This window comes from Colletotrichum godetiae, assembly GCF_030913485.1.
Source record: "Colletotrichum godetiae strain CBS 193.32 chromosome Unknown BDP55scaffold_26, whole genome shotgun sequence".
In the NCBI taxonomy this organism is placed as follows: domain Eukaryota; kingdom Fungi; phylum Ascomycota; class Sordariomycetes; order Glomerellales; family Glomerellaceae; genus Colletotrichum; species Colletotrichum godetiae.
In genome coordinates, this window is record NW_026851274.1 from 210,038 (window position 1) to 233,150 (window position 23,113).

Consider the following 23,113-nt stretch of genomic DNA (forward strand, 5'->3'; position numbering starts at 1 on the left):
GGAAGAATACAACTTGGGGACGGCTCTTATCGATGTGGGTAACTCAAGAATACCATGCCCTTCAACATGGCTTAGCCATCTAGCAAGTTGAGCATTCTAGATTTCCTCGTCCTCGCCATGGCTATCAGGCATCCCTAGGTGAGTACGCAGTTAGAGTCATGAGGAACAAATTGTATCGAGCTCTGATGTTCCACATCAATCAATCTCCTCCACGTCAACAATAGTAAGAACGACAACGACGATGGCAGCATCGAGCCAACCCTGGGCCTTCCATGTGCGCCCGCAAAACGCAAGAGCAGAGTCACTTGTGATGCGTACTTGCCCTGCTGCAAGATAACGACAATAGGCAGGCACCTGCATGTCTCGGATCTTCCTATCTCAACTACATGTCGTGCGCCTTAGATAGACTGGCACTTCTGAACTTGGAACCCTGTCGATACTTGTCTCAGGCATATTCTCTCTCTCTCTCTCTCTCTCTCTCTCTCTCTCTCTCTCTCTTGGCCCCTTGCGATGACCACCAGTTCTGCACACCCCGCCATCTTTATCGTCTTCCAAAGAGCACCCCGCAGTCGTATCGCCTATTTTACCCCACCAATAACAAATCTGCAAGAATCGAGATACAGTTGCCGACAATGAACATAAATCATCACGTACGTATGCATTTTGCTGAAACCATTACCGGGCATGTCTGTGTCTGCTGAAGTATCGCTAGCTCTCGAGTTTAGCACTGCCTTCGATTCCGCTTTGGCTCTATAGGGTCTGATCCACAGGCCACAAGTCAATCCTGCTGTCCGAGCCGCTGGCCAGGCTCGTTAGCCTGGACTGTCAGTTTTAGTCCGAGTGGACGTACGAAACGAACCGTATGCTGCCGGGTGTTTTCCCAAGACCTTAAAGGAAGAGTCCCGACACCATGGCCCCTCAGCCCAACATCATCGCCGGGTGATTGCCGATCGCGGGGACCCGAATATGTCGTGTCCTCGGGTGGTAAGCTGGTGCAGCTCGTCTAGTTTCGGCAAACATCCCAGACTCATTGTTTGGCGGATGGTCCTTATTTATCGAGCACGTCGGGGACTTGCCAAGGCCGTTTCCGAGAGCTTGGACGTCTCGTAGGTATTTTTGAGAGCCAGCTTTGCCGCAACTTATCGATTTCTATGTACGGAATACGGATAATACTGCAAGTCTGCACGTGTTTGACAGCACGACAGACTGGCCGTGAGTCGGCATTTCTGCGCTACCGTCGGCAGAAGCCGTTGGGCTAAGTTTGAAAAGGGAACGAGGCCAGGGCTCCCGGCAGAAGGTAGCATGGTTGCGGGGAAGAAGCACACACCGTTCTTTGGTTCATCGGACTTCCCGTCTCGCCATCGCAAAATGGCACGAGAATGCCTTACTTGGTGGGACTAAGACCCGGGGGCATGGCACGATATTGTCCAGCCGCCTGAACTTGATAGGCCGAAAGAAGGCAGCTATGGATACGGATATGTGAAGCCTGAGTAGCTCACCAGGCTCACCTACAGCTTCGGGCCCGTAGCCTTCACCGTTGCGTGGTTCTAGAGGCGGCCGCGGCGGCCTCACCCCATGAGACGGCGTTGCCGCTTCCGGCGTCGAAATTCGACGGCTGCGGCCACACGATGAACCAACCAGCCCAACCAGCCCTCCGGGTCACCACAGTCGAGCTCGACCGGCCTCTTGTCTCTCATCAACGATGCACAGAAGATGACGGTGGTGGTACAAGTCACGGTTGCTTCTTTAGACTTCGTAAACCAGGGTGCTTTCCTTTGGTACACACCCCACCACATCTCAGTCTATACGGGTAGGATACTCTGCACTTCCAACCATATTTTCCTTGCATCGGGCCGACAGGAATATTGACACAATTCGCACTGCCGCTCAATGCAACGCAAAGTCAAGCAGTGGAGGAGATGGGATTGGTGCGTCCACTGTATCCATGGTTTCCGTTCTACGACACCACCATTGTGTTAGCTGCGCTGGTCTTGCGCAAATGGTGGTTGCTGTCTTCGGCGACAGTTCCATCGGCGTCCAGAAACACACACTACGAATAGAACAAATCATCAAAACCCTTGTCCACAGGGCTACACGTCACATTTGCAGGGTTTGATCGGGGAAAGAAAGATACTTTTGCCGGACGTCTGGTCTGTTCCAGAACGTGCAAAAGGTGGGTACGAGCCCATCTCATCTGGTCGGTCTGCCTATGGGGATCGACTCAGGCATGCTGCCGTCGAGCCTGAGGGATGCCGCGGCTCGAGCTTTGCCGTCCGTTTCTTCTTTTCTTCTTTTTGATTTTCCTTTCAGATTGGCTTTGGGGGCATAGTTTGGTAGCGAAATGTATCTGCCGCAGTATGGTCAGCGGCCCCTCGAAGCTCCGGGGCCAATTTGGTCTGGTGAGATGAGGTGATGGGAGCTGAAGTCGACTATGTATTGAATCATTCGCCCAACTGACCATCGGCGCCGACGTAGTCCATTCATTCGCATGCCTGGAAGAAGTCAGTCCCTTAGTTTGGCATTGGCGGCGGCATGGACAGGTCTGGTTGCCGGGATGCCACATGGGAGGTCGGCATGCTTTGGTTCTAAGACTACGGACACACACTACTAATCAACTAATTAGCCCACACCGTAATGTGCATCCGTACAATGCCTTTGAACACTAAGCCAGGCGTCTTACCGAATTACCTATGTACATACTGCACTCCCGCTCCGTACCTTGGTCGATTCAGGGTATCGTATACTGACAAGGATGTGTCGGGATGTTCCAGCTCGGCCAAGAACGGCGGTGTCCCTGGCCAGTCCGATTCCGATGACCAGGAATGCAGCAGCTGGACTAGCCGGAGAGGCAAAGCTACGGTAGATGACGGTGTCGACATGCCGCGAGAGGCAATTGGATGTGGATGTGTACGAGTAGACGAACGTGGTGTAAGAAGCGAGAGAAAGGGGAATGGAGTTTTGAAATTGAGGTAAACTACAGATGGAGGAGCCTTTTGATGCAGATTCATTGGATTCGTCGCCAAGCCCAAGGTCCAGAGTACTTGACCATAAGAGTATTATTACGGAGTAATTACTTTGGCAATGGATGGATGGACAAAGTACAGTACCTAGGAGGAAGGCAAAAAAGGGAAAGAAGGGCATTGGTTAGGATCTATTCCTCCCTCTTCTCCATCCGATATTGCTACCATCAAATGTCTCTCCTCCTCTCTGAGTCCAGTCTTCTCTTTCTGCTCCCGTCTCCTTTGAACGACATGGGACCTTTTTTTATTTTTGATTTAACCCATGCACTTTTTTTTGTTCTTTGTTTTTTTTTTTTTTTTTTTTTTTTTTTGGTTGGTTCCTCCTGGATCTCCCGCTCCGGCCCCCAAAAGTGGCACCCCCTTGGCTCTGAGGTACCTTTGGCCCTCCCCTCCTCCAATCCAGCCCCCTTCTTGCCTTTTTTGACGAGGATCTGGACATGCAGAACGGACGAGAGAACCCCTCCATCCTCCCCTCCAAGCCCCCCCCCGTCTCCATCCACGTTCCCCTCCGACAATTTTTTAGTCGGCCGCTCTCAGCACCTGGCTTGCGGCTTGCGGCCTTGCGGCTTTGCCTGGAGACCAGGTGGGAGTCTGGGACAGTACCTCACCTCACCGTAGACGGGACTGACCTATCTAATCTTAAGCGCACCCCCACAGTCACATTGCACACACACACAACACAGCAACTTCTCACTAACTTATTATCCGTTCTAGTCCTCACTAAAAGGAGTCCAGCCCACCTCACGCTGTCTCGTCACTTTATTATTCTGGCCTCCCGCCTCACGCTTCCTTTCCCCTTTACTCTCTGGTCAGGTCTCTGTTTGTCTCTCCCTCACGTCACGATACACCCACGTTGGATCTAGTCAAGCCCAGCTCGCAAGTCAAAACCCAAGCCCGGCACGGCACGAACACCGTCAGACCTGAGCAATTGCAACGCCCTCTACGGACGCTATCCTCGTACCTCACCATACAAAAACCCTGTTTGCGCTCTCTCAGCCATCTTCGTCACTTCCGAACCCACCCCCTCTCCTCCCGCTTGCTCGGCATCCCTCCCCCCTTTCATCGGCTTCAACTTCACCCAACCCAGACAGGCACCTTCACCTTCTCCACTGCCATACATACCTTCTTCAATTGGAAGCCTCGCCGTAGTGCACAACTCCCACCAACTTGGTACAGCAGCACGTCCCCTGCGCGAAATCGACTGTAGTATTAACGAACCGAGAGACATCTGCTAGGATGACCTCTCACGGCACTTTGAAGGCGACCTTCGCCGGACGCGCCGAATCCGCCAGCCATCCGCTCACAGCCTACCTACTCCGATTGATGGACTTGAAGGCTTCCAACCTTTGCCTCAGCGCCGACGTCCCCACCGCAAGAGAGTTGCTTTACCTTGCCGACAAGGTCGGCCCCTCCATTGTCGTGCTCAAGACACATCACGACATCGTCTCCGGCTGGGACTTCAACCCGCAGACTGGTACCGGTGCTAAGCTTGCCGCACTAGCTCGCAAACATGGTTTCCTGATTTTCGAGGATCGCAAATTCGGCGACATTGGTAACACGGTCCAGATGCAGTACGTCGCTGGATCCGCAAGGATCATCGAATGGGCTCACATTATCAACGTCAACATGGTTCCGGGCAAGGCCGCTGTCACAGCTCTCGCAGAGGCTGCCGCAAGATGGCGCGAAAGGTACCCCTACGAAGTCAAGACATCGGTTACGGTTGGAACACCGAGGTCGGAGAGCTTCGACGATTACGATGAGGACAACAACGGGGACGGCTTCGAACATACCATTGGCACCCCCCGACCATCCGACGTCAACGGACGAAAGGGTAGCATTGTCTCCATCACGACCTTGACACAACACTTCGAACCTGCGCCATCCCCTCGATTCCCGAGAAACGAGTCCCACAGCTCTGACGAGGTCCTGTACGCTGGAATCGAAGAGGCACCTATGGATCGCGGTCTTCTCATCCTGGCGCAAATGTCCAGTGCTGGCAACTTCATGAACAAAGAGTACACCCAGGCTTGCGTCGAAGCGGCCAGGGAGAACAAGAACTTCGTCATGGGCTTCGTGTCCCAGGAGAGCCTCAACACCGAGCCGGAGGATTCTTTCATTCACATGACACCGGGCTGCCAACTGCCGCCGGAAGGTGACGAGGAGAACGGTGCCGTTGCGGGTGACGGCAAGGGACAGCAGTACAACACGCCCCAGAAACTTGTTGAGCTTTGCGGCACCGATGTCGTCATTGTTGGTCGTGGTATTCTGAAGGCGGGTGATCCTCAATCGGAGGCCGAGAGATACCGCAGGAAGGCTTGGAAGGCCTATCTCTCCCGGGTGGCATAGGCGGCTCTTCTCCTACACACACATCCACACCCTCCACCCTCCACCTACCCACCAAACTTATACACACCCCAAGTCAATACCCAGGCGTGTTTTTTTCTATCGTTTTTTCCAGTCGTGCCGACGTCGGGGGGGCTTTTATGCCATATTCTCTAGGGTGCTGCTGCTGGTTCATGCATATTCGGTCTTGCAATGGTATTCATATCGTAGAGGATGGGGATTCGGACTCGGCACTGGGGCGATTTCTTAGACAGGGGGACTCGGCGACCCGGAAGACGGGCACAAATCAAAAAAGGAATCGGCGTTGAATTTCTGCGGGTTCTATAAATGCAGGTCTTGCATGCGGACAGTTGCAGTTCATATATCATTCAAATGACAGCCTCTGCCACGTTTTACTTGTCTAAGTATGGTCCTTGCCTCGATCTCCAAGTCTGCTGCATACCCTCTGGATCGTGAGCAAACCCGTCCGCAGTGTCCATCGATCTTTTTTCTCGAGGTGTGGCAGCGGTTCACTGGGTGTTCAGCTGCGGCTGCTACTACCGGTACCTACCGTTCTTTCTGAGTAGCTCCTTCTTACTCGGTTCACAGATCAGACCAGATCCCTCCTCCAGTCAAGGTGTCGGTGGTCGGCTATTGAAAAAGCATGTACCTGAGCTACCTTGAACTGCCGTTGATCGCAACCTTCTATAGCTTAATGGTTCTGCGACAAGCTGACGGTAAAGTAGGTTCTCGACGGCATGGTGTGTGGCATGTGGCATCCAAGCATGTTACTGCAAAACATGGCACGGGCAAGGGAAGGGGAGACAGGGAAGGGGGAGTGGTGTGGTTGAGAATGTTCGCCCATACGGATAGCCTATAGGCGATTGGACAACGGACTTTGGCGGACAATGGGCAAAACTCCTAAAGCCGACGAGACGACTTTGGGTCCTGGGGAGACGGGGCCAGGTCCGTTCTGGAGGCAGAAGAACTATGCGGATAGTTCTTTGCCCTATTACCTTTAAGAGTCTACTACAGAGACAGAGACACACGGAGAGAGGAGAGGACGGGTCGGCGGGCAAGGTTCCCCAGGATGCGACATGTTCTCTCCAAGTCCCGCGATGTGATGAGGTGCGAGATTCGAAAAAAAGAGAAGGCTATTTTCCCCCCCAAACCAAAAAAAAGATGGTGAATTTAAAGCTGAGCAGTGCACCGTTGCCACGCGCACTAAGATCAAGCAAGGGGCCAGCCGGTGCACACCTCGCACGGCACGTACTTAACTTCCATACTGCCGCACAACGCAAACACACAACGCCATACGTCCGTAGGGAAAGTAACGAATACCAGAGCATCATCGCACTAGCAGCTTTTTTGTATTTTTGCCCCAAGGTCGTCTTGACTTTTTTAAGACGACCACCGCCGACGGATCGCTGACGCTGGCTACGAAGGGCATTGGTGCGACAGAGGGGATCCATGAAGGAACATTGGCCGTGTGTTGGAAAGTCAGGACGTTGGGACGTGAGAGGAACGTGGGACATGAGAGCCGTGGGATGAGATCTCTCTCTCTCTCTCTCTCTCTCTCTCTCTCTCTCTCAGTCCAAGTCTCATCTCACATTGATTTTTCGGCGCGCCGTGCCCCTGTCGGCAGGCTGCCGGCCCTACCCCTCCACGCCGTGTGTTTCCTATTGTTCGGGTCCCCTTCCTAAGGTACGTCCTGAAAGAGGGCGATCTGCGGAAGACGATGGCACGATGCTTTTCTCTCTCTCTTCCTTACTCCGACTATTACCAGCCTAGGCGAACGCGAACGGTGCGGAACGCAGGTTTCTTCATTCTTGCGTGCCGCCATGACCTGCAGAAGTCTGTGTGGTACAGGACGCCGAAGGGAATTCCATATGGCTGCCTGGTGCTTGTCGTGCACCTCCCCCCAAGAATCTCCAAGACCTCTCTCTCAATGTGACCCCCCAGAGCTGCCGATCCAAAGTGTCGAACGATACTGAGAGCGTCCAGTTAGGGGTGTAATCCATGTCGGCAAAGGCTAGAAAAGCCTGGGCGGATTGACGATGGGACAGCTGCAGGTGCAGCAAATCACAAAACCGCAGCTAGCTGTCTTGGGGGCATCCTTGCGTGACGGTTGACCCTAGAGGCCGGCCGTTCGCTCCGTCGGTGTCGTCAGAGTAGGTATGGTGAGTCCCCAAGGGGGTGGTGGGATGGATGGACCATGGATGGGGTAAATGGATTTTTGGATCTGATGTTTTTGTTGTTGATGGGCTTTCTGTTGTATCCGGATGGTGAGGTACCTTACATTGTCCCAGGGTTGGTCGGTACATTTGCCTACTAGTAGTACTTACCTTTTTCGCGTGTCATCACACTACCTTACCTACATTAGCCATATCCAAGTGCCGGCCGGACGTGTAAGAAAAGTATGGGGATTTAGAAGACGTCCTTTGACGACGGGAGTTTCTTATTTTCTTCGATCCTTTGGAGCTTTCAGGGATATGCTACCCATTATTGCACCTTAGACCTTACCGGGAATCGAAAAGGGCAAAAACGAAATACCCTTACAAGTTACAAGCTACCTTACCTTGCAAGTTACTGTGTACGGAGTACTCCATAGAGAGACAGGATCAACTCCCGGCCCCACAGTCGAACACCGCCGGCCACATGCCTTGCCTTGCTCTTGCCGCAGACCTGGACTGGAACTAGAAGGAACACAACTGCCAGCACCAGGTGCTTGCTTGCCCTTTGCAGCAAGTTGAGTGAGCTGTGTGAGAGAGCGAAGTTGAAGCCTACCTTACGGATACCTTACCTAGGGAAAGAGCGAGTGCCTGTCACTTCTGGACCCCGGTTGTCCATTTTACGACTACGCTCACCATCGTCTTTTCCAGCCCCGATCGAATTACCAACAAACACCGTCTATCTACCTTACCTTCCTTACCTTGCGCAGTGGCAGCTCTTTCTCACCGAGTGCGTCTCCAGCCCAGCATACCAGCATACCACTTTACCTCACTCAATTCCCAGGTTCCGCTCTCTTCCACACAGTGCCCCAGTGTGAGGCGACATCTGCTTCGCTCGCCGACGAGAGTCACAGGTTGATCGTGGGCGGGTCCTGTTTTCCAACTTTTTCCACCCATCCTGCTTCCGTAATCGTCCATCCCTCCCTCCATCTCTTCCGGCAGCTATTACCACGAGGAAGAACGACCGAGATCAACATTTCCCGGGTTTTCTTACTTGTTCCGCCTCTCTTTTGTTCCAATCTAGGCCTTGCGCCTGTCTGCGCGACTCTACGAAGCATACTCAGACGCCCAGCCAACTCCAGCAACCCACGTGCCGAGCTCGCGGCGAAATTCAGGCGGCTCCCACTTTGCGGACCGAATACCCTGAATCACTGACACAACCAATCCCCGAGGCGGCGACGGCGCCGACAATTCGAGAACGTCGTGCCGTTCCCCGAGTGCGCCTTCACGAACACCACCATTCCACAACCACGTCCCCCGCATAGTATTCGCCGTATACACGCATAAACACAAATTTACGGCGGCCGACCATGGCCGACGACCGGCGTAACAGCTCCGAGAAACCACCCTCGGCGCGGGATGGTCAGAACTCGAGCACAAGTCCAACTCAAACACCGACTCAATTGCAGAACCAAACGCAAGACGCCCGACCGCCGCCCAAGAAGCGCAGACGCGTGGTGATTTCTTGTACGGAATGTCACCGACGAAAGCAAAAGGTTGGTTGACTATGCCTTACCCGCAACAATTGTCCCTCCACCATTGTAATTTGTAGCTGACACATTTTCTGGTGCGCAGTGCGACCGAGACCTCCCATGCGCCAACTGCAAGTCGCGCAACAAACAGGATGCTTGCAAGTACGAAACGGGCGCACCCACGGCGAAAGACAACCGTAAGCCGGACGGCGAGGGCGCAAGATCGACACACGTCCAGAGCCTCTCCAATGCCGCCGCGAACTGGGGCTACTCGCAAGCTGGAGCTTCCACGCTTGGTCTGATGAGGAAAATCGAAAGCGCCAACGGCGACGGCCAGTTGTCGCATCTCGGCGGCGCAGCCCATGTCGAAGACCAGTTCGCGACAAAGGAGCGATACAAGTCTTTGATCAGGCAGCTGCCGGCAAAGGGGTACATTGAAAAGCTCATCGACGTATACTTCACCGAGTTCAACCATCAGTACTTTGCTCTTGAGGAGGATCTCTTCAAAGAGCAGTTTGCCGAGTGGTCCAACATTCCCTTTAGCGTGCTTTCCAACTCTGGACCACAGGCACTCTCGCCCGACCTGCGAGTTTTTCCTGCGCTGCTCTTCCAGGTATTGGCGACGGCCTTGTTGACTCTGCCGGAAGGGTCGCAAGACTTTTACGACCATCTCAAGTATGCCGGGAACATGACTTTCGAGGACCTTGCCGCGGACTACAGCGAATCTGGCGTTGGCATTTTGTCACTGCTTGGTAAGCGGCAAATCACGCTCACAACAGTCCAGGCCGATTTTCTTCGAGCTGCGTTCCTCAAGTACATGGCAAAGGTCACGGAATCGGTGGGTGAACTCCCGTGCGTAGCTCTAAGCTATCAGAAAGCTAATGATGAGTACAGTGGCATGCCATTGGTAGCGCTATTCGAGATGCTCAAGAGATTGGCATGCACCGGGATAGCCTGGATCCTTCCCCGGCCAGCGATGACACTGGAGATATGCTCGAGAACATGTGGCTGATTCAGCGGAGGAGAAAGCTTTACATGGTCCTCATGACATGGTGAGCAATTGCCGGACGGCAAGGATGGCTATTCATGACTCGGCTGACACCGACCAGGGACATCCACTGTGCGCTTGTGCTAGGACGTCCTGGCAGCATCGACTGGCGTATACTCCCGCCAAGTCTGCCAATAGACGCGCCTCCGCCAAAAGACCGCCGCAAGACGCCCATTGCGCCAAGGGATGACGAAAGAGATCCCCCAACCCCGTTGACCAAAAGCATATGGGCTTTCAAGCTCGTCGGTCCAATGCGCGAGATTCTGGAGCTCGAACACGACGGTCCGTGTCCGAAAGACTACTCCAAGGTCGACCGGGTGCACCAAATATGTATGGAACTCGACGAGGCAACGCCTGCATACTTCCGCCTGGAGAATCCGGACACGAAATGGGACGGTAACCCTTCGTGCTCCTGGCTGCAGTCAGTGCGGTTTTACCTGCCGCAGATGAACCTTTTCAACCTGATGGCGCTCCACCGACCCTACATCTTTAACAGGCAGAAGAGTCGGACAGAGGCGCTCAAGGCCAGCATTGAAATGTTGCATCGACAGATGCTCACATTTCAAGGCCTTGACGCTGGATCATGGCGAAAGTAAGTCTTGTGCGTCTCCTGGACGGATATCGACTGACAAGCGCATTCAGTTTCTCGCTGTTCTTTGGCAGCTTTGACGCAGTAGTGCTCATGGCATCGATTTATATCCTATTTCCCAAGGAGAACCTGGATATGGCAGGCAGCGCCATGCAACACTTCCACTGGACAACGGAGAGGTTTGAAGCGATGCAAGAGAGAAATCCTCTGGCGAAGGCGGCAAAGGGTGTTCTCCAGGCGATATTTAATAAGTTTAAGAAAGCAGTAGGAAACCCGGCGCCACCAGCGAGCCTGTCGAGCCTGGCATCCCAGACAACCCCGGCGTCAACGGCGGACACCAGCAGTCTATCCGGCCGCGGATCGGTATCAACGACAACAGCGGCCACGGCAGATACGCCAGTAAGCAAGAGTAGCACGGTGGCGACACCGACATCATTGCCCATGGCATCAGACACGGCATCGACGTACCCTCTGCCAACATCTACCTCGGACTGGAACATACCCAACAGCTGGGATTTCACGTCGATTGCGCCGCTGTTCCCGATGGGAGACCTTATTTACCACGATCTTAACGGCATACCGGATGACGGATCTCTGCCAGCATGGGGAGCCGCGACGCCGCCACCGCCAGTGGCCGGAACAACGTCATTTGAAGGAGATTTTGGGAATGACAGTGTGTGGAACTTGCTAAACCAGTACGACCCGTCATCTGTTTGAGCCCCTTGCTACGTACATTATATGGAAGACTGAGGAACGATGTTTGAACCGGACAGAAACAAAGGCCATTTAGGGACATTTAAGCCTGAGCCGCTCGCTTTCAAGTCGGAGTAAGATATCCGTAACACCTACCTGCAGGCTCCTGGAAGAGGGAGCGAGGGGTGTCGATATTGCGGTAGCAGAGGGAACAGGGACGGCAAGGCGTTTTTTTGGACGTCGCAGGTGAGAGTCGAAAAAGAGATGGTGAAAAGGTTGCGGCCTAGTGGCGGTTGAGTGCATGACTTTGAGTTGTTGTCATTGGTTGCACTTATTGGTGGGTTGATTTGGAGTTGAGAAGTTGGAGCGCCTTTCGAGACGGATGATTTACAGCTGAAGGGCACCCCTTGTCGCGATGAGGGATGCTGGCCAGTCAGGAGGATCCCGCCCTCTATGAGGTGGGGCACCGGTAGGGGGATTAGCGCCAGCGGAGAAGGAGCAAGCTGCCCTGCCAGTGCCTGCTTACCGGTTCCGTGGTGCCTCGCAAGTTGTCGCTAAAATGGCATCTCATGCACATGCGGTGGATAATCAATCGAGGTGCAGGCCAGGCACATTGCAACACGCATCGCAGCCATTACTAGGTAGTCTTCAGTCAGCAGGTAGCCCAAAAAATGGCCGACGCAGATACAACGAGTATGCATTGATGATCAAATATACCCTATTCACATCCTGACTGTATGATTGCCATCATGTCCACGTCCTCCTACCTTGGTTCATTTGTGTTTCGCTCGGCGTACCGGGGAATGGAAGCGTGTCGCCGGTGTCTTGCGGGATGGAAGGTACGCATATCCTTGCGGCCTATGACGATTGGGACCAGCGGTAAACTTTTTTTTTTCTCGTATGCCAGTTTGACAATTTTTTCCGGGGTCCAGACAGTACGGCACCAAGACCATACAGGAAGGGAAAAAAAAATCAATTTGCGCCAGCCAACGACTTGTGTTGTGGCGTGTCTAACATCTCATCGGACGCTTGCTTTTTTGCTTTTGCAATTATCCTCCCACCGATTCTCTTAATTCCCTTGTGAATTTCCCCATCTCTTGACAAGTCTACCCGTACTTTAGATCAAGAAATTTGCCTCCGCCATCCAATACCATCCATCACACGCCTCGGCGAGTGAGCGCTCATCCTGCCTTCCGTCTCCCGGGTCCCAGCAGATCGATATACAGGAATTCGGTCCTGGCTTCACCGCTTCCTGTCACTCTCTCTACTGCTGTCAGGTATCGATTGGGAGAGAAAGCAGACAACACGCATCAGACGACTGGCATTTTTAAATCCCAAACCCGTTTGTTGCTGCGTTGTTCTGTCTCGCAGATCCGTCCGTAATATTTTGTTCGTTTCTTCCACCTTATACATAAAACCGTCTTATTGACCCTTATTCGTAAAGTGCGAAAGAGATTCTTTTTTTAAAATAAAAAAAATCTCTCCGGCGCCTACCGTTTATTACCTTAACTCGTCTCAACCTCAGACATATTCGTACTACGTCCGCCCTCTCACCCAAGACCCCATCCACCAACCAACCTTCGTCCTGAATCCTGGTCTGGTCGAATCCCGATCCTACCCCATTGTCTCTCGTCTTGCCTGGCGTTGCATTGCCTTCCTAGCCTCTGCTCGCTTTCTCGAGACGCACCATCAGAGGCTCTTTTGGCACTACCAACTTCACCTTCAACCCGTCGTCACACCTCACCTTTTCAGCCCTCAGGTACTACCTATCTACCTTTACTTGCCTACGACTTTTGCCTGGATCAACCATCTTGAACGTCGTCTCCAGCCCCCAAACTCCAGCCCTGTCCGGCTATCAACCTTATCAATCCCATCGCCGATCCACGAGACGTGAATTGCGCTAAGGTAGCCAGAGTGCTTGTCTTTGGCCGCATCTCACTTTGCTTTCCCATTCTTACACTTTTGTTACCTACCCACCTGGCTTGGCTTCTTGCCTTCCACGACCCTCAATTTTCTTATTGCAGCTCACGCAAAGCTCTGGATGTGAAGAAAGGGTTTAGCCACAAAGATCCTTTTCCCCATATCAACACACACCAGCCTACCTACGCGATTCTCCTACATTGCACACGAACCTGGTCGATAGGTTACCTCACCTCACCTCACCTCTCATATATCGCCTTCCAGAAGAGACGTAACCTGCTACGTACTGGCTAGGCACATTTCTTGTTACAGCAGGGCACACTGTCTGCCTGATCCGGCTGGGCCATCGCACCAAAGCATCACAAGCACAAGAGACAGGCACGGTACTTCCACCCTTTTTTTTTTTTTTTTTTCTCCTACCCAAGCATCACCTCAAGCACCAAACTCATCCACACGTCTCGTCCAAGCACAACATACATACACGCACACTCACTCTCACTCACTCGCTCTCGCTCACTCACCCACCTACCGTACCTGCACCTGCACCCCGGCGCCAATAGAGAGTGCAGCAGTCGAGACCACCGCCGCGACTTGTTGCCTTTTCTCTTTGGCACACAAGGACTGCAGCGTCCGCCTCACCTTCCCACTCTTCCTGCTTGGGCTCTTTCGATTGTTATTTTGTTCGCTGAATCTAACTGGCGGCAGAAAAGAAGCACTCTCATTCAGCCAGCCCAAGGGCAGTGGGAGAGAGAAAAAAAAAGGAACAAGATGCCCACCACCACTCATACCACGACCACCCGGTCGCCTTTTGACACCAACAACCTGGGCATCAACACCAACACTTCGGCCCCTGTTCTGCCACCTTACCTTCGCGCTAGTAGCCAGTCTCCGTTGCATTCTTTTCCTTTCTCTCCGAGCAATACCTTTCCATCGGCCATCGGAACAGGCATCACAAAAGAAAAATCGTCTACCAAAATGGCCTTGGATAATTCAGAGATCATGGACTTTGTCACTCGCTATCAGACCTTGCAGGGCTTCCAGAACGCCAGCGACCAGCTGATGAAGGTACGTTTACGCTTTCCACTTTCCCCCATTGCATGCCGTTCCTTGCGCACCCCTTCCCAGTTGAATCTTCAGCGTCCTTTCCACGGCTTTTTCTGCGTCTGCAGAGAGACCAAAGCTTCCTATCCCTTGCCCGGCAGGGTCCCACTACAAAGCCACCCCCGGATTGAGCTTGAGCTTGAGCTTTCTGATGGAGGTCGTCAACTTTTGCTACCGCGTCTACCTAGCTCCAGCGCCTGTTTGGCGTTGGCGCTGCAGCTATCATCATGGTTGACGCGCTTCGGCTGCTGATCCCCCTACTTCCCTCATCGCCACCGTTCCAAGCCCACACTCAACCCACCTGCACAAGACGTGACGAACTGCTGTTCCCGTCCATCCCAACATGGGACCGCCCCTCTGAACAAGGTTATGAACCTTGACCAAAGTTACATTCCGCTAACCTCGTTTGATTTTCCCGCTCTACAGGAACTTTTGATATACTGCAAAGAAATTCAGGGCCAATATGCCGGTGAAAATCAAATGCTCAAGCAGGAGCTGCGTAATGCAAAGCTTGACCTCGAGCATGCCACCACTTCCAGAAGAGAGATGCAGAAGGTGCTGCAAGAGCTTGATTATGATAACAGCTACATGAAGGTAGACACCGGTGCCGCCTGCTGCCCAGCAGCTTCCCCCCCACCTTTTGCCTTCGGAGTGACTAAACCTCGCAGAATCGCAATCCCTACGTCTTGATTCTAATTGATGGAGACGGACTCCTTGTACGTGGCCCAAAGTGCTATCTCAGTTTATCGATAGAATGCTAACCGCGGCGCCCCTCACCAGTTTCAAGAATCGTTTATCAGACAGGGCATCGAGGGCGGCAAGCAAGCCGCCTACGCCCTCCGCACCGCCGTTGCCGAGTACGTTGGCAGTCAGTCGGGTGAGGTTGAAATTGTCGCCAAAGTTTGCGCCAATCTATCGGGCCTTGGACGTGCTATGCGCAGAGATGGCTGCCTCGACAGCGAGTCCGAGCTCAAGGAGTTTTCTTTGGGGTTCACCCAGGCCAAAGCTTCGTTTGATTTCATCGACGTCGGTCACGGTAAGGAACGTGCCGACTCGAAGATCAAAGGTGAGTTCTACTCCCAAGTCTAGATGGTATTGTGAAGTGACAGATGGGCTGATTTGATATCAGAGGCCACCCGTTGGCATTTGCGAAACTACAATTGCAGACAGATTTTGCTTGGCATTTCCCACGATGCGGGTTATGCCCCTTTTCTCGATGAGATCCTTCAGGATACAGATACTCGCTCGAGAGTCAGTCTAATTGAGGGCGTCGCCACGGTCAGAGAGCTGAAAAACACCAACGTTCATATCCTCGACCCGCTGCCCAGCCTTTTCCGAAACCAAAAGCTCATTGATAGAAGTATCGACCGCGCTTCTGAACGCGCCGAGGCAGCCTACGCCAGATCTTCAGCGGTGGCGGCGGCTACTCCGACGCCTTTCTATTCGGCTTCATCTAGAGCGTCGACATCTTCGCCTGTGATGGTTGTAGCTTCGCCGACCTCGCCTCCTGCCACAGCGGTTACGACAGCTTCTTCCTCCTGGGCTGGAGTTACTGCCAAGGCAAGCCCGCCCCCAGTCATCACCACCCCGTTGGCCAATAAAGCTGCCAATGTTCCGGCTCGAAAGGCTACGGAGCCCAAAGTGTCGACACCGGCGTGGAACCCTGGCGAACGTGGCCTTGATGCTCCCATCCCCATCAACCCGACGGCTATGGACAACATTAAGAAACGAACGGGCAAGGACAAGCTGTGCAACAACCATTACCTACGTGGACCTTGTGCCAAGGGCGACGAGTGCTGCTTTGAACACAAGTACAAGCCCAACGCCGATGAGATTAACGCCATCGCCCACTTGACTCGTCTCAACCCCTGCACCAGCGGTCAGGAGTGTGATGTAGACAACTGCATCTACGGACATCATGTAAGCTTCGATGTTCACCCTTGTGGAATGATTTGTGCTAACAAAGGTTGTAGTGTCCCAGCATCACCGGAACCACCTGCACTCACCCGTTTTGCAAGTTCAGAGTTGAGGACCATCCACCTGGCACAAAGTTCAAAAATGCCAAGATTCACGAAAACTGAGAAGCTCTAAGGTACCGATTTTTTTTTTTTGGGGAGGGGAAGAGAGACAAAGGGAGGGAGAAGGAGAGAACTTGCGTTGGCACATGGATTGGCTATGGCATAGAGAGTTGTAGCTCATCTGCTGATGGTCTGCATACGTGCTGGGTTTGCTGTTGAGAATTTAATTTGTGTATGATTAGCTTGCTCATTGGCAAATTGAGCTTGCCACATGAGCTTCGTATAGCTATGCATGAATAGATGTTTCATGAATATTGTCTACGCCGGATGCCCTCCTACAGCGCTTGAGGGGTAATCAGCCGTACATCAGAATTCCGGCCTTGCAAGGCCAACCAACACCTGAAGCTCTTGGTATACTACAGGTCGGCTTTTTGCTCATATTGTCACCATCGGATGAGGAGACCTATTGGCGTAACAGTCTGGACAGCTCACTCCCGACCTCCGCGCCAGTAGCTCGACCCCCGGTGGCTTCTATTTTTGAAGGCCATGAGTTCGAATACCTGATTAGACTTCTTTTATTTATTTATTCTTTATTTATTTTGCTAGTAAGATGTTCTTTGCTCTTTTGGTTTCCATGGAAAAGCGCCATGCTTACTTACTGATGTACAACAAGTCTCCGACTATACTTTCCTCCTTAAGCTACCCATGAGCTGAGGTGATGTGATGCCCTGTGCCTGTCTGCCGAACCCCAGCGGGATAGTGGACCCCGCCACTCCCAGCCCAAACCCCACCACGAACCGTGGTCTTGCAACCCCACACCCGCCAGCCAAAATCCCAGAGTGGACTAGCAGAGAGAGCCTCCTCTTGAATCGACAACTGTATCCTCACCTCACCTTTCCCACGTCAACAGGTCCCAACCCCACCACCAACGACGACGACGACAACGACGAAACCCGGAGCGGACCGTAATTTGGAGTCACGACCTCCAATCGGATACAAAATAACAAACCGACGAACCACAGATAAAACCTCCCCCGCCCCCCAGACAAACCATAACCATGTCGCACCCACGCATAGAAGAGGTCGAAGACAGCGACCTCGAGGCATCAGACCCCTCCGAGGGCGACATTGACGACTTTGCCGACAACGACATCATGCGCCGCGTCGAGCCCAAATCAGCAGCATCCCGCGCACCGCAGATCAACCCCTCCACCATCCCCCCCGCCGCCGCCGCCAACCCAAACCCCCGCGGCGCCTCCGACTTCCAAACGACAGTCGACCAGAAGCAATACGCAGACTTCCAGTGCCTCTACCCAATCTACTTTGACGCCCGCCGCACCCGCGCCCAAGGCCGCCGCGTCCCCAAATCCCTCGCCGTCGAGAACCCCATCGCCCGCGAAATCGTAAACGCCTGCGCCGCCCTCCGCCTCCCCACGCTCTTCGAGCCCGCCAAATTCCACCCAAAGGACTGGGCGAACCCGGGCCGCGTCAAGATCCGCACGCGCTTCGCGGGACAGACGGGCCCGGACGGCGGGAAAGCCAGCGCCGCGAGTCGGCCTGCGGGGTCGCAGGAGGTCAAGAACAAGCACCACCTGTACATTCTCGTCGCGGAGCACCTCAAGCGCAACCCGACGACGGAGGAGAGCCCCGCGCTCAAGGCGCGCGTGCAGGGCGCGCCGGCGCATGACCCCAGTAAGCCGTGGCCTAGGCCTGCTGTCCCGCGAGGTTGGAAGATGGGCGAGCTGTTGCCGTATATCAGTCCCGCCATGACGGGCGGCGGTGTCAGCGAGAATCTGTTCAAGGACATGATGAAGGAGATGCAGGGGGGCGGGGATCCGATGGCGGCGTTGATGCAGCAGGCTCAGGGAGGTGCTTTGGGCGGCGGTAGTGGTGCTGGTGAGGAGAAGGCTGGTAAGAAGAAGAAGGGCAAGGGCAAGGCTTGATTGAGGCCCGGGTATAGTCAGTCGAGAGAAAAGAGAGAGCTTGTCAGAGGTTATCTCATTCAAGGACTCGGGTCCTAGGCATCATCATGAAAAGTAAAACCACGGACGACAACCGTCAATGGTCAACAGGCAAACGAGGTCAAGGAGGTACAAAGGGGGTCGTAGAGCCGAGCCAAAAAAAAAAAAAAAAAAAAAAAAAAAAAACCCCAATCAAAGCATGCTAGACTTGAAGAAATAAGGTCGGGATTCAGGGGTATTTAACATCCTACTAGTCCTTCTATCACATCGCATCGCTTCCATGATAATCATACTGCCGCCAGTCGGCCCTGTATCCCCTCCCACTCGCGCGATCCCATAATCTGCACATCTCTCCCGCCGCCTGGCACCATCTTGCCGTCCGCGTCCGGCAGACGAATCTGCAATCTCGCCGCTACGCTCTTCATCATTTGCCTCTTCTCCGCTGCCGCCCCATCCTTGCGTCCCAGCACGACCTCTGACTTCTTGAGCACCGAGTTCCGCCAGCTGTTCCACGCCGCGAGATCCTCCCTCTGCTTGGCCGCGTGGTACTGCGGCGTGCTACGCGCGGGCTTCCACGCAAGCTTGTCCTCCGGCAGGGATGCAAGGTCGTAGACGCGGGCGGATGTCGTGAACTTGACCAGCTCGCTGAGGACGTCCTTGCCCTCCGCCACGACGAGGGCGCGGCGCTGCTCGACGACAGACGGCGACTTGGTGAGCGGCTCCGCCAGCCAGTCGTAGTTGTGCTGCTCCGTCGTCCTGGCGCGCCTATTGTCCTCGCGGAGATATCGCACGGCAGCCTGCAGGCTCGCAATCTCGCTCTTGAGAGCATCCATCTCGCGCGCCGTAGCGACCGCCCGCTCCTGGCCGGCCTTGGCGCCCGCTGCACCGGCACCGTCGGCGAAAGCTTTGCTGTCGCCGGCAATCTTTTTCCACTTGTCGCGGTCTGTCTCCAACGTCTTGAGCTCACGATCTTGCTTGTCAATGTCCTCGTTGAGACTGGCAGCCTTCTGCTTGGCAGCCTCAATCTGCGCCTCGAGATCCTCGATGCGAGAAGCCTTGGCATTAGCATCCTTCATCCTCGACTCGAGGGTCTCAATCTTGAGGTTGGCAGTGCTGAGATTCTCGTCGCGCTGCGCAATCGCCACGCGGGCTTCGTTGTGCTCCTCCTTAAGGCGGCGCATCTCCTCCTCCGCGTCGACGGGGATCGTCTTGATGGCCTTGAGCTCCTGGGAACGAAGCTTCCATGGTGCAGGGCTGACTTCAAACTCTTGCGTCTGAGACAAATCTGCGCTGAGCGCCGCCAGGTCTGAAATTTGGCTAGTCAGAGTACGAAGCCTGGACAGGTACGTCGAGAAGAGATCGGACTCGCTTGACATGGTAACCTTGGTGGTGGCCTGGGAGATTATGTCCTGGACTTCCCGGTATGTGAAGGGCTCGTTACGGCCCTCCTCTTGCAGGAGCTTATGCAAGTCGAAGCCGATCTCACGAGCCAAAGCCGCCAGGTGCTGAGTGGCATCCTGGCACTGCTCAAACGACTCCTTGGTCTCTTGCGGCAACGCCAGCGAGCGAGACTTGAGGTCTTGCAGAGCCCGAACAGCCTTTCCAGCAATAACCTTGGCACTCCGAGTCTGGGCAACGACAAACTCGGACTTCTTGCTAAAGTGCTGCGCCATCTCGTCGTCTTCGGACTCAGAAGGTACGACTCTCTGGACCATTCCGCGCAAGGCAGCAAACGTAGCTCCGGCAGACTCAAGATGGCTCTGCATGACGACAGTCTGCATGTATGTGTCTTCGGCGAAGTCGGACAACTCGTTGGTGAGGTGAACCTCGGCAAGATGGGACATGAGCGCGATCGTGCGCTGGAGTTCATCCGCACACTTTTGCTCCTTGAGATCGTCTCGTCGCAGGCCATCGATCCATCCGTTCAGGGCCCGCTCCACTGGCTCCAGCTCGAACAAGGCGTTCTGGAACCGCTGGAATTGATCAATTGAGCAGTGGCTGATAGCGTTGGTGAAACGTTGGCACATAGAAGCGACCCATGTGAGCTTGTCGATAGCATCGCAGCCGGCAAAGACGTCGTCCTCGTGGCCGGGATGAGGCTGGCCGTTGACGCGCTCCTTGATGAACGACTGCAGGAGCTCGGCCTTGAAGGCCAACCTCCTGAATCTTAGCAGAGCAAGCACAGAGTCTTGGTCCTCCTTATAAGTATCGGGCAGGAACATCTTGACAATCTCCAAGTGTTGCTCGGCCTCTTGAGCCTCCAGTCGTCGTAGCTCGAGGTCGATCGTCTTGACTTGGGCCTTGGAGGCGGAGATCTGGAGTTTCATGTTTAGGTCCATCATAGCGCGGGACTTGCTGTTAAGCTGCTCAGATTCCGTCTCGGTCACAGCATGTGACGCCCGCATGTCCTCCAGGTCGCTCTGCAGGCTGGTGACCAGGCCTCTGAATCGGGACAAGGTGTATTCCATGTCCTCGAGGGCCTCCTCCTGCTCGCCTGCCCGTCGGGCCTGCTCTGTGATCACGCTGTCTTTGAAGTCAAGGTCCTCTTGCATCTCCTTTTCGTTCTGGACGTGGTTGATCTCCAGCTCGTCATTAATCTCCTTGAGGTTCTCGAGGTCCTCGATGACGGCCTTGAGTTCCTCGATTTGCTCAGACATACTCATGTTACGCTCAGTGAGATCCTCGATCATATCTTCAGCGCCTAAAGCATTGTCCAGTTGTTGCCGAAGATCCTCAACGGCAGCCTCGGACTGGGCCAACTTCTCCTTTGCCGCATCGAACTGCTCCTTGATGGTGCCGAATTCCTGGAGGTCGTCCTCCAATGTCTTAATTTGGTCCTTGAGTTCCTCTTCTTGTTGCTGAGTCAAATCGCGCAGTCGCAGCAGAGCTTCACGGAGCCGCTCATTTGTCCTCTCCATCTGCAGCCACCCGGTGCTAGCGCGGTCTTCCGCTGACATGCCCTGACCGAATTCCGCATTCTCTTCGCGGAGAATCTCCACTTCGAGCTCCAGCTCTTCTGACTTCTGCTTCAGAGCCTCAAGTTCAACCTTAAGAACCTCGGCCGTCTCTTCAGCCATCTCACGGTCCAACGTGGCCAGCTCCAGGGCAGTCTCGTGCTCCATCTGTATCGACTCGATGGATTCAAATCTCTCCTCTGCCTCCTTCAGCTGTTTTCGCAATTCGTTGTTCTCGCTCTGCTGGGGCTGGTATTTTGCCTGCAACTTTTCTATAATCGACTGGAATCTGTCCCGCTCGCCTTGGACCTGGTCCAACTGCTTCAACTTCTCCCTGTCCTCCAACCTCTTTCTCTCAAGCACTTTGAGCTTGGCCTTGAGGTCCTCTATTTCTCTGTTCGCAGCGGCGGCATTTGGTGTAGAACGGGCGGTAGTCGCTGGTTTCGTCGAGCTTGTAGGCGTAGTAGACGCCGAGCCTGAAGTGAGCTTCTCCAAAGCCTTTGTCCTTGCTCTCACGGGGCTTGTCTCGCCATCTTTACTGGGAGACGTGGCACCTGCGTCTTTGCCGCTGTCGGCGTTCTTTCCTGCTCCCATGTCCGCCGAGGGCCTCCTCGCAGAACCGGCCGTCCGTCCAGAGATGGAAAGTCGACCACTATTGGGCCTACCTGGGGTGGGCCGTGCTGGCGCCGAAGATGTCGAGGGCTGTCTTGTGGTTCTGTTGGCAGGTATTGGTGGAGGTCCCATGGAGCTACGAGAAGTGCCCACGCTTGGCCGCGTTTTTGCGGCTGTGGCTGGTGTACGTGTATTGGACGGTGTGGTAGTTCGCGATGGCGCGGTGCTCGATGTTGCTGATCCAAGCTGTTTTGTGGGCGACTTGGTCGGTGACTGCACATTCATTGTTACTCTCGTTGCTCTTGATATACATAGGTATCTGTATACTCACCCGTAATGTACTCGTCGGCCGGGACACCTTAGGCCCCGGACTCGGGCTCGGTGCATTCAGACTCATCCTCTTGGTCAAACTCGTATCGCTGGTCGTCCTCCCAGCGCCTGGATTGAAGCTACTCGGCCGACTAGGCCTACGAGCTGCTGGCTTCGCCGCCGGAGCAGGCGCCTGGGCGATGATGGCCAATGTCGTCGGGCGCACAAACATGCCATGTCCAAGGGCACAGTCAAAGTACCGCTCGCCCTGAACGCTTCCATCGTTCTTCCCGCTATCATCCTCGAGCTCGATGCCCACCCAATCGCCGCTGGCGAAGTGCGTTCCACCGGCGAAGCGCACGATGCCAGTCCGGCCGTCTGATAGACGCACCGTCTGGCCAACTGCGAGCTCCGACATTGTTCCGCGACTGTGACTCTACTGGGAGATAACCATGTTCGTTATTGCTGTTTGTTGGTCGTGGGGGGCGTGGGCCAGTCGTTGAGGCCCCGTCGTCGTGATGCGTGATGTGGACTTGGACGATTACGTTGTGTTTGGATGTCACCAAGGGGGCCAGGAGCGCGTCCTAATCGGATAAACGCGCTGGAGCTTGGAGCTTGCTGCTGGTGCGGTACCTGCGACTAGACTAACAAGGGAAGGGGTTCATCTGGGGTGATGTCAATACAAAGTCAATGCCTGATTGGCTGCTTCCTGCCTTGCATCTCAGGGTCCACCGCTATGAGATTAAACGAATATCTTTTATGGGTAACTTCATATATTGGTACCCGCGAAGGCTCATAAGGCCTTACGAAGAATACACGGAAAGCAGACAACAACAATAATGCTCTCTCGAACACAAAGCAAA

At 54.2% G+C, this 23,113-nt stretch overlaps 6 protein-coding genes across 6 annotated transcripts; 5 read left to right on the forward strand and 1 right to left on the reverse strand.

Moving 5' to 3' along the window:
• The first annotated feature begins 4,043 nt into the window (after positions 1-4,043).
• Positions 4,044-5,594, forward strand: BDP55DRAFT_182142 (orotidine 5'-phosphate decarboxylase/HUMPS family protein). The gene is made up of 2 exons (XM_060565823.1): positions 4,044-4,190; positions 4,245-5,594. Exon 2 carries the CDS (start codon positions 4,257-4,259, stop codon positions 5,364-5,366), a length of 1,110 nt encoding a protein of 369 aa, XP_060428327.1. The 5' UTR covers positions 4,044-4,190; positions 4,245-4,256; the 3' UTR covers positions 5,367-5,594.
• Positions 5,595-5,743: 149 nt separating this feature from the next.
• On the forward strand, positions 5,744-6,544 carry BDP55DRAFT_667285 (uncharacterized protein). The gene is made up of 2 exons (XM_060575165.1): positions 5,744-5,767; positions 5,952-6,544. Exon 2 carries the CDS (start codon positions 6,007-6,009, stop codon positions 6,220-6,222), a length of 216 nt encoding a protein of 71 aa, XP_060428328.1. The 5' UTR covers positions 5,744-5,767; positions 5,952-6,006; the 3' UTR covers positions 6,223-6,544.
• Positions 6,545-8,883: 2,339 nt separating this feature from the next.
• BDP55DRAFT_554555 (fungal-specific transcription factor domain-containing protein) lies at positions 8,884-11,399 on the forward strand (the record flags this gene model as incomplete). Its single annotated transcript, XM_060569399.1, has 5 exons — positions 8,884-9,069; positions 9,149-9,883; positions 9,940-10,097; positions 10,155-10,685; positions 10,736-11,399. The coding sequence occupies 5 exons, from the start codon at positions 8,884-8,886 to the stop codon at positions 11,397-11,399; spliced, it is 2,274 nt and encodes a 757-aa protein (XP_060428329.1).
• A 2,322-nt stretch (positions 11,400-13,721) lies between these two features.
• On the forward strand, positions 13,722-16,735 carry BDP55DRAFT_667294 (uncharacterized protein). Its single transcript, XM_060575166.1, has 6 exons — positions 13,722-14,360; positions 14,823-14,990; positions 15,065-15,112; positions 15,177-15,462; positions 15,526-16,316; positions 16,370-16,735. Exons 1-6 carry the CDS (start codon positions 14,064-14,066, stop codon positions 16,475-16,477), a joined length of 1,698 nt encoding a protein of 565 aa, XP_060428330.1. The 5' UTR covers positions 13,722-14,063; the 3' UTR covers positions 16,478-16,735.
• Positions 16,736-17,472: 737 nt separating this feature from the next.
• Positions 17,473-18,357, forward strand: BDP55DRAFT_729714 (signal recognition particle, SRP19 subunit; the record flags this gene model as incomplete). Its single annotated transcript, XM_060579606.1, has 1 exon — positions 17,473-18,357. The coding sequence occupies one exon, from the start codon at positions 17,473-17,475 to the stop codon at positions 18,355-18,357; it is 885 nt and encodes a 294-aa protein (XP_060428331.1).
• A 305-nt stretch (positions 18,358-18,662) lies between these two features.
• BDP55DRAFT_554572 (CAP-Gly domain-containing protein) lies at positions 18,663-22,668 on the reverse strand (the record flags this gene model as incomplete). Its single annotated transcript, XM_060569401.1, has 2 exons — positions 18,663-22,214; positions 22,273-22,668. 2 exons carry the CDS (start codon positions 22,666-22,668, stop codon positions 18,663-18,665), a joined length of 3,948 nt encoding a protein of 1,315 aa, XP_060428332.1.
• Positions 22,669-23,113: the final 445 nt, after the last annotated feature.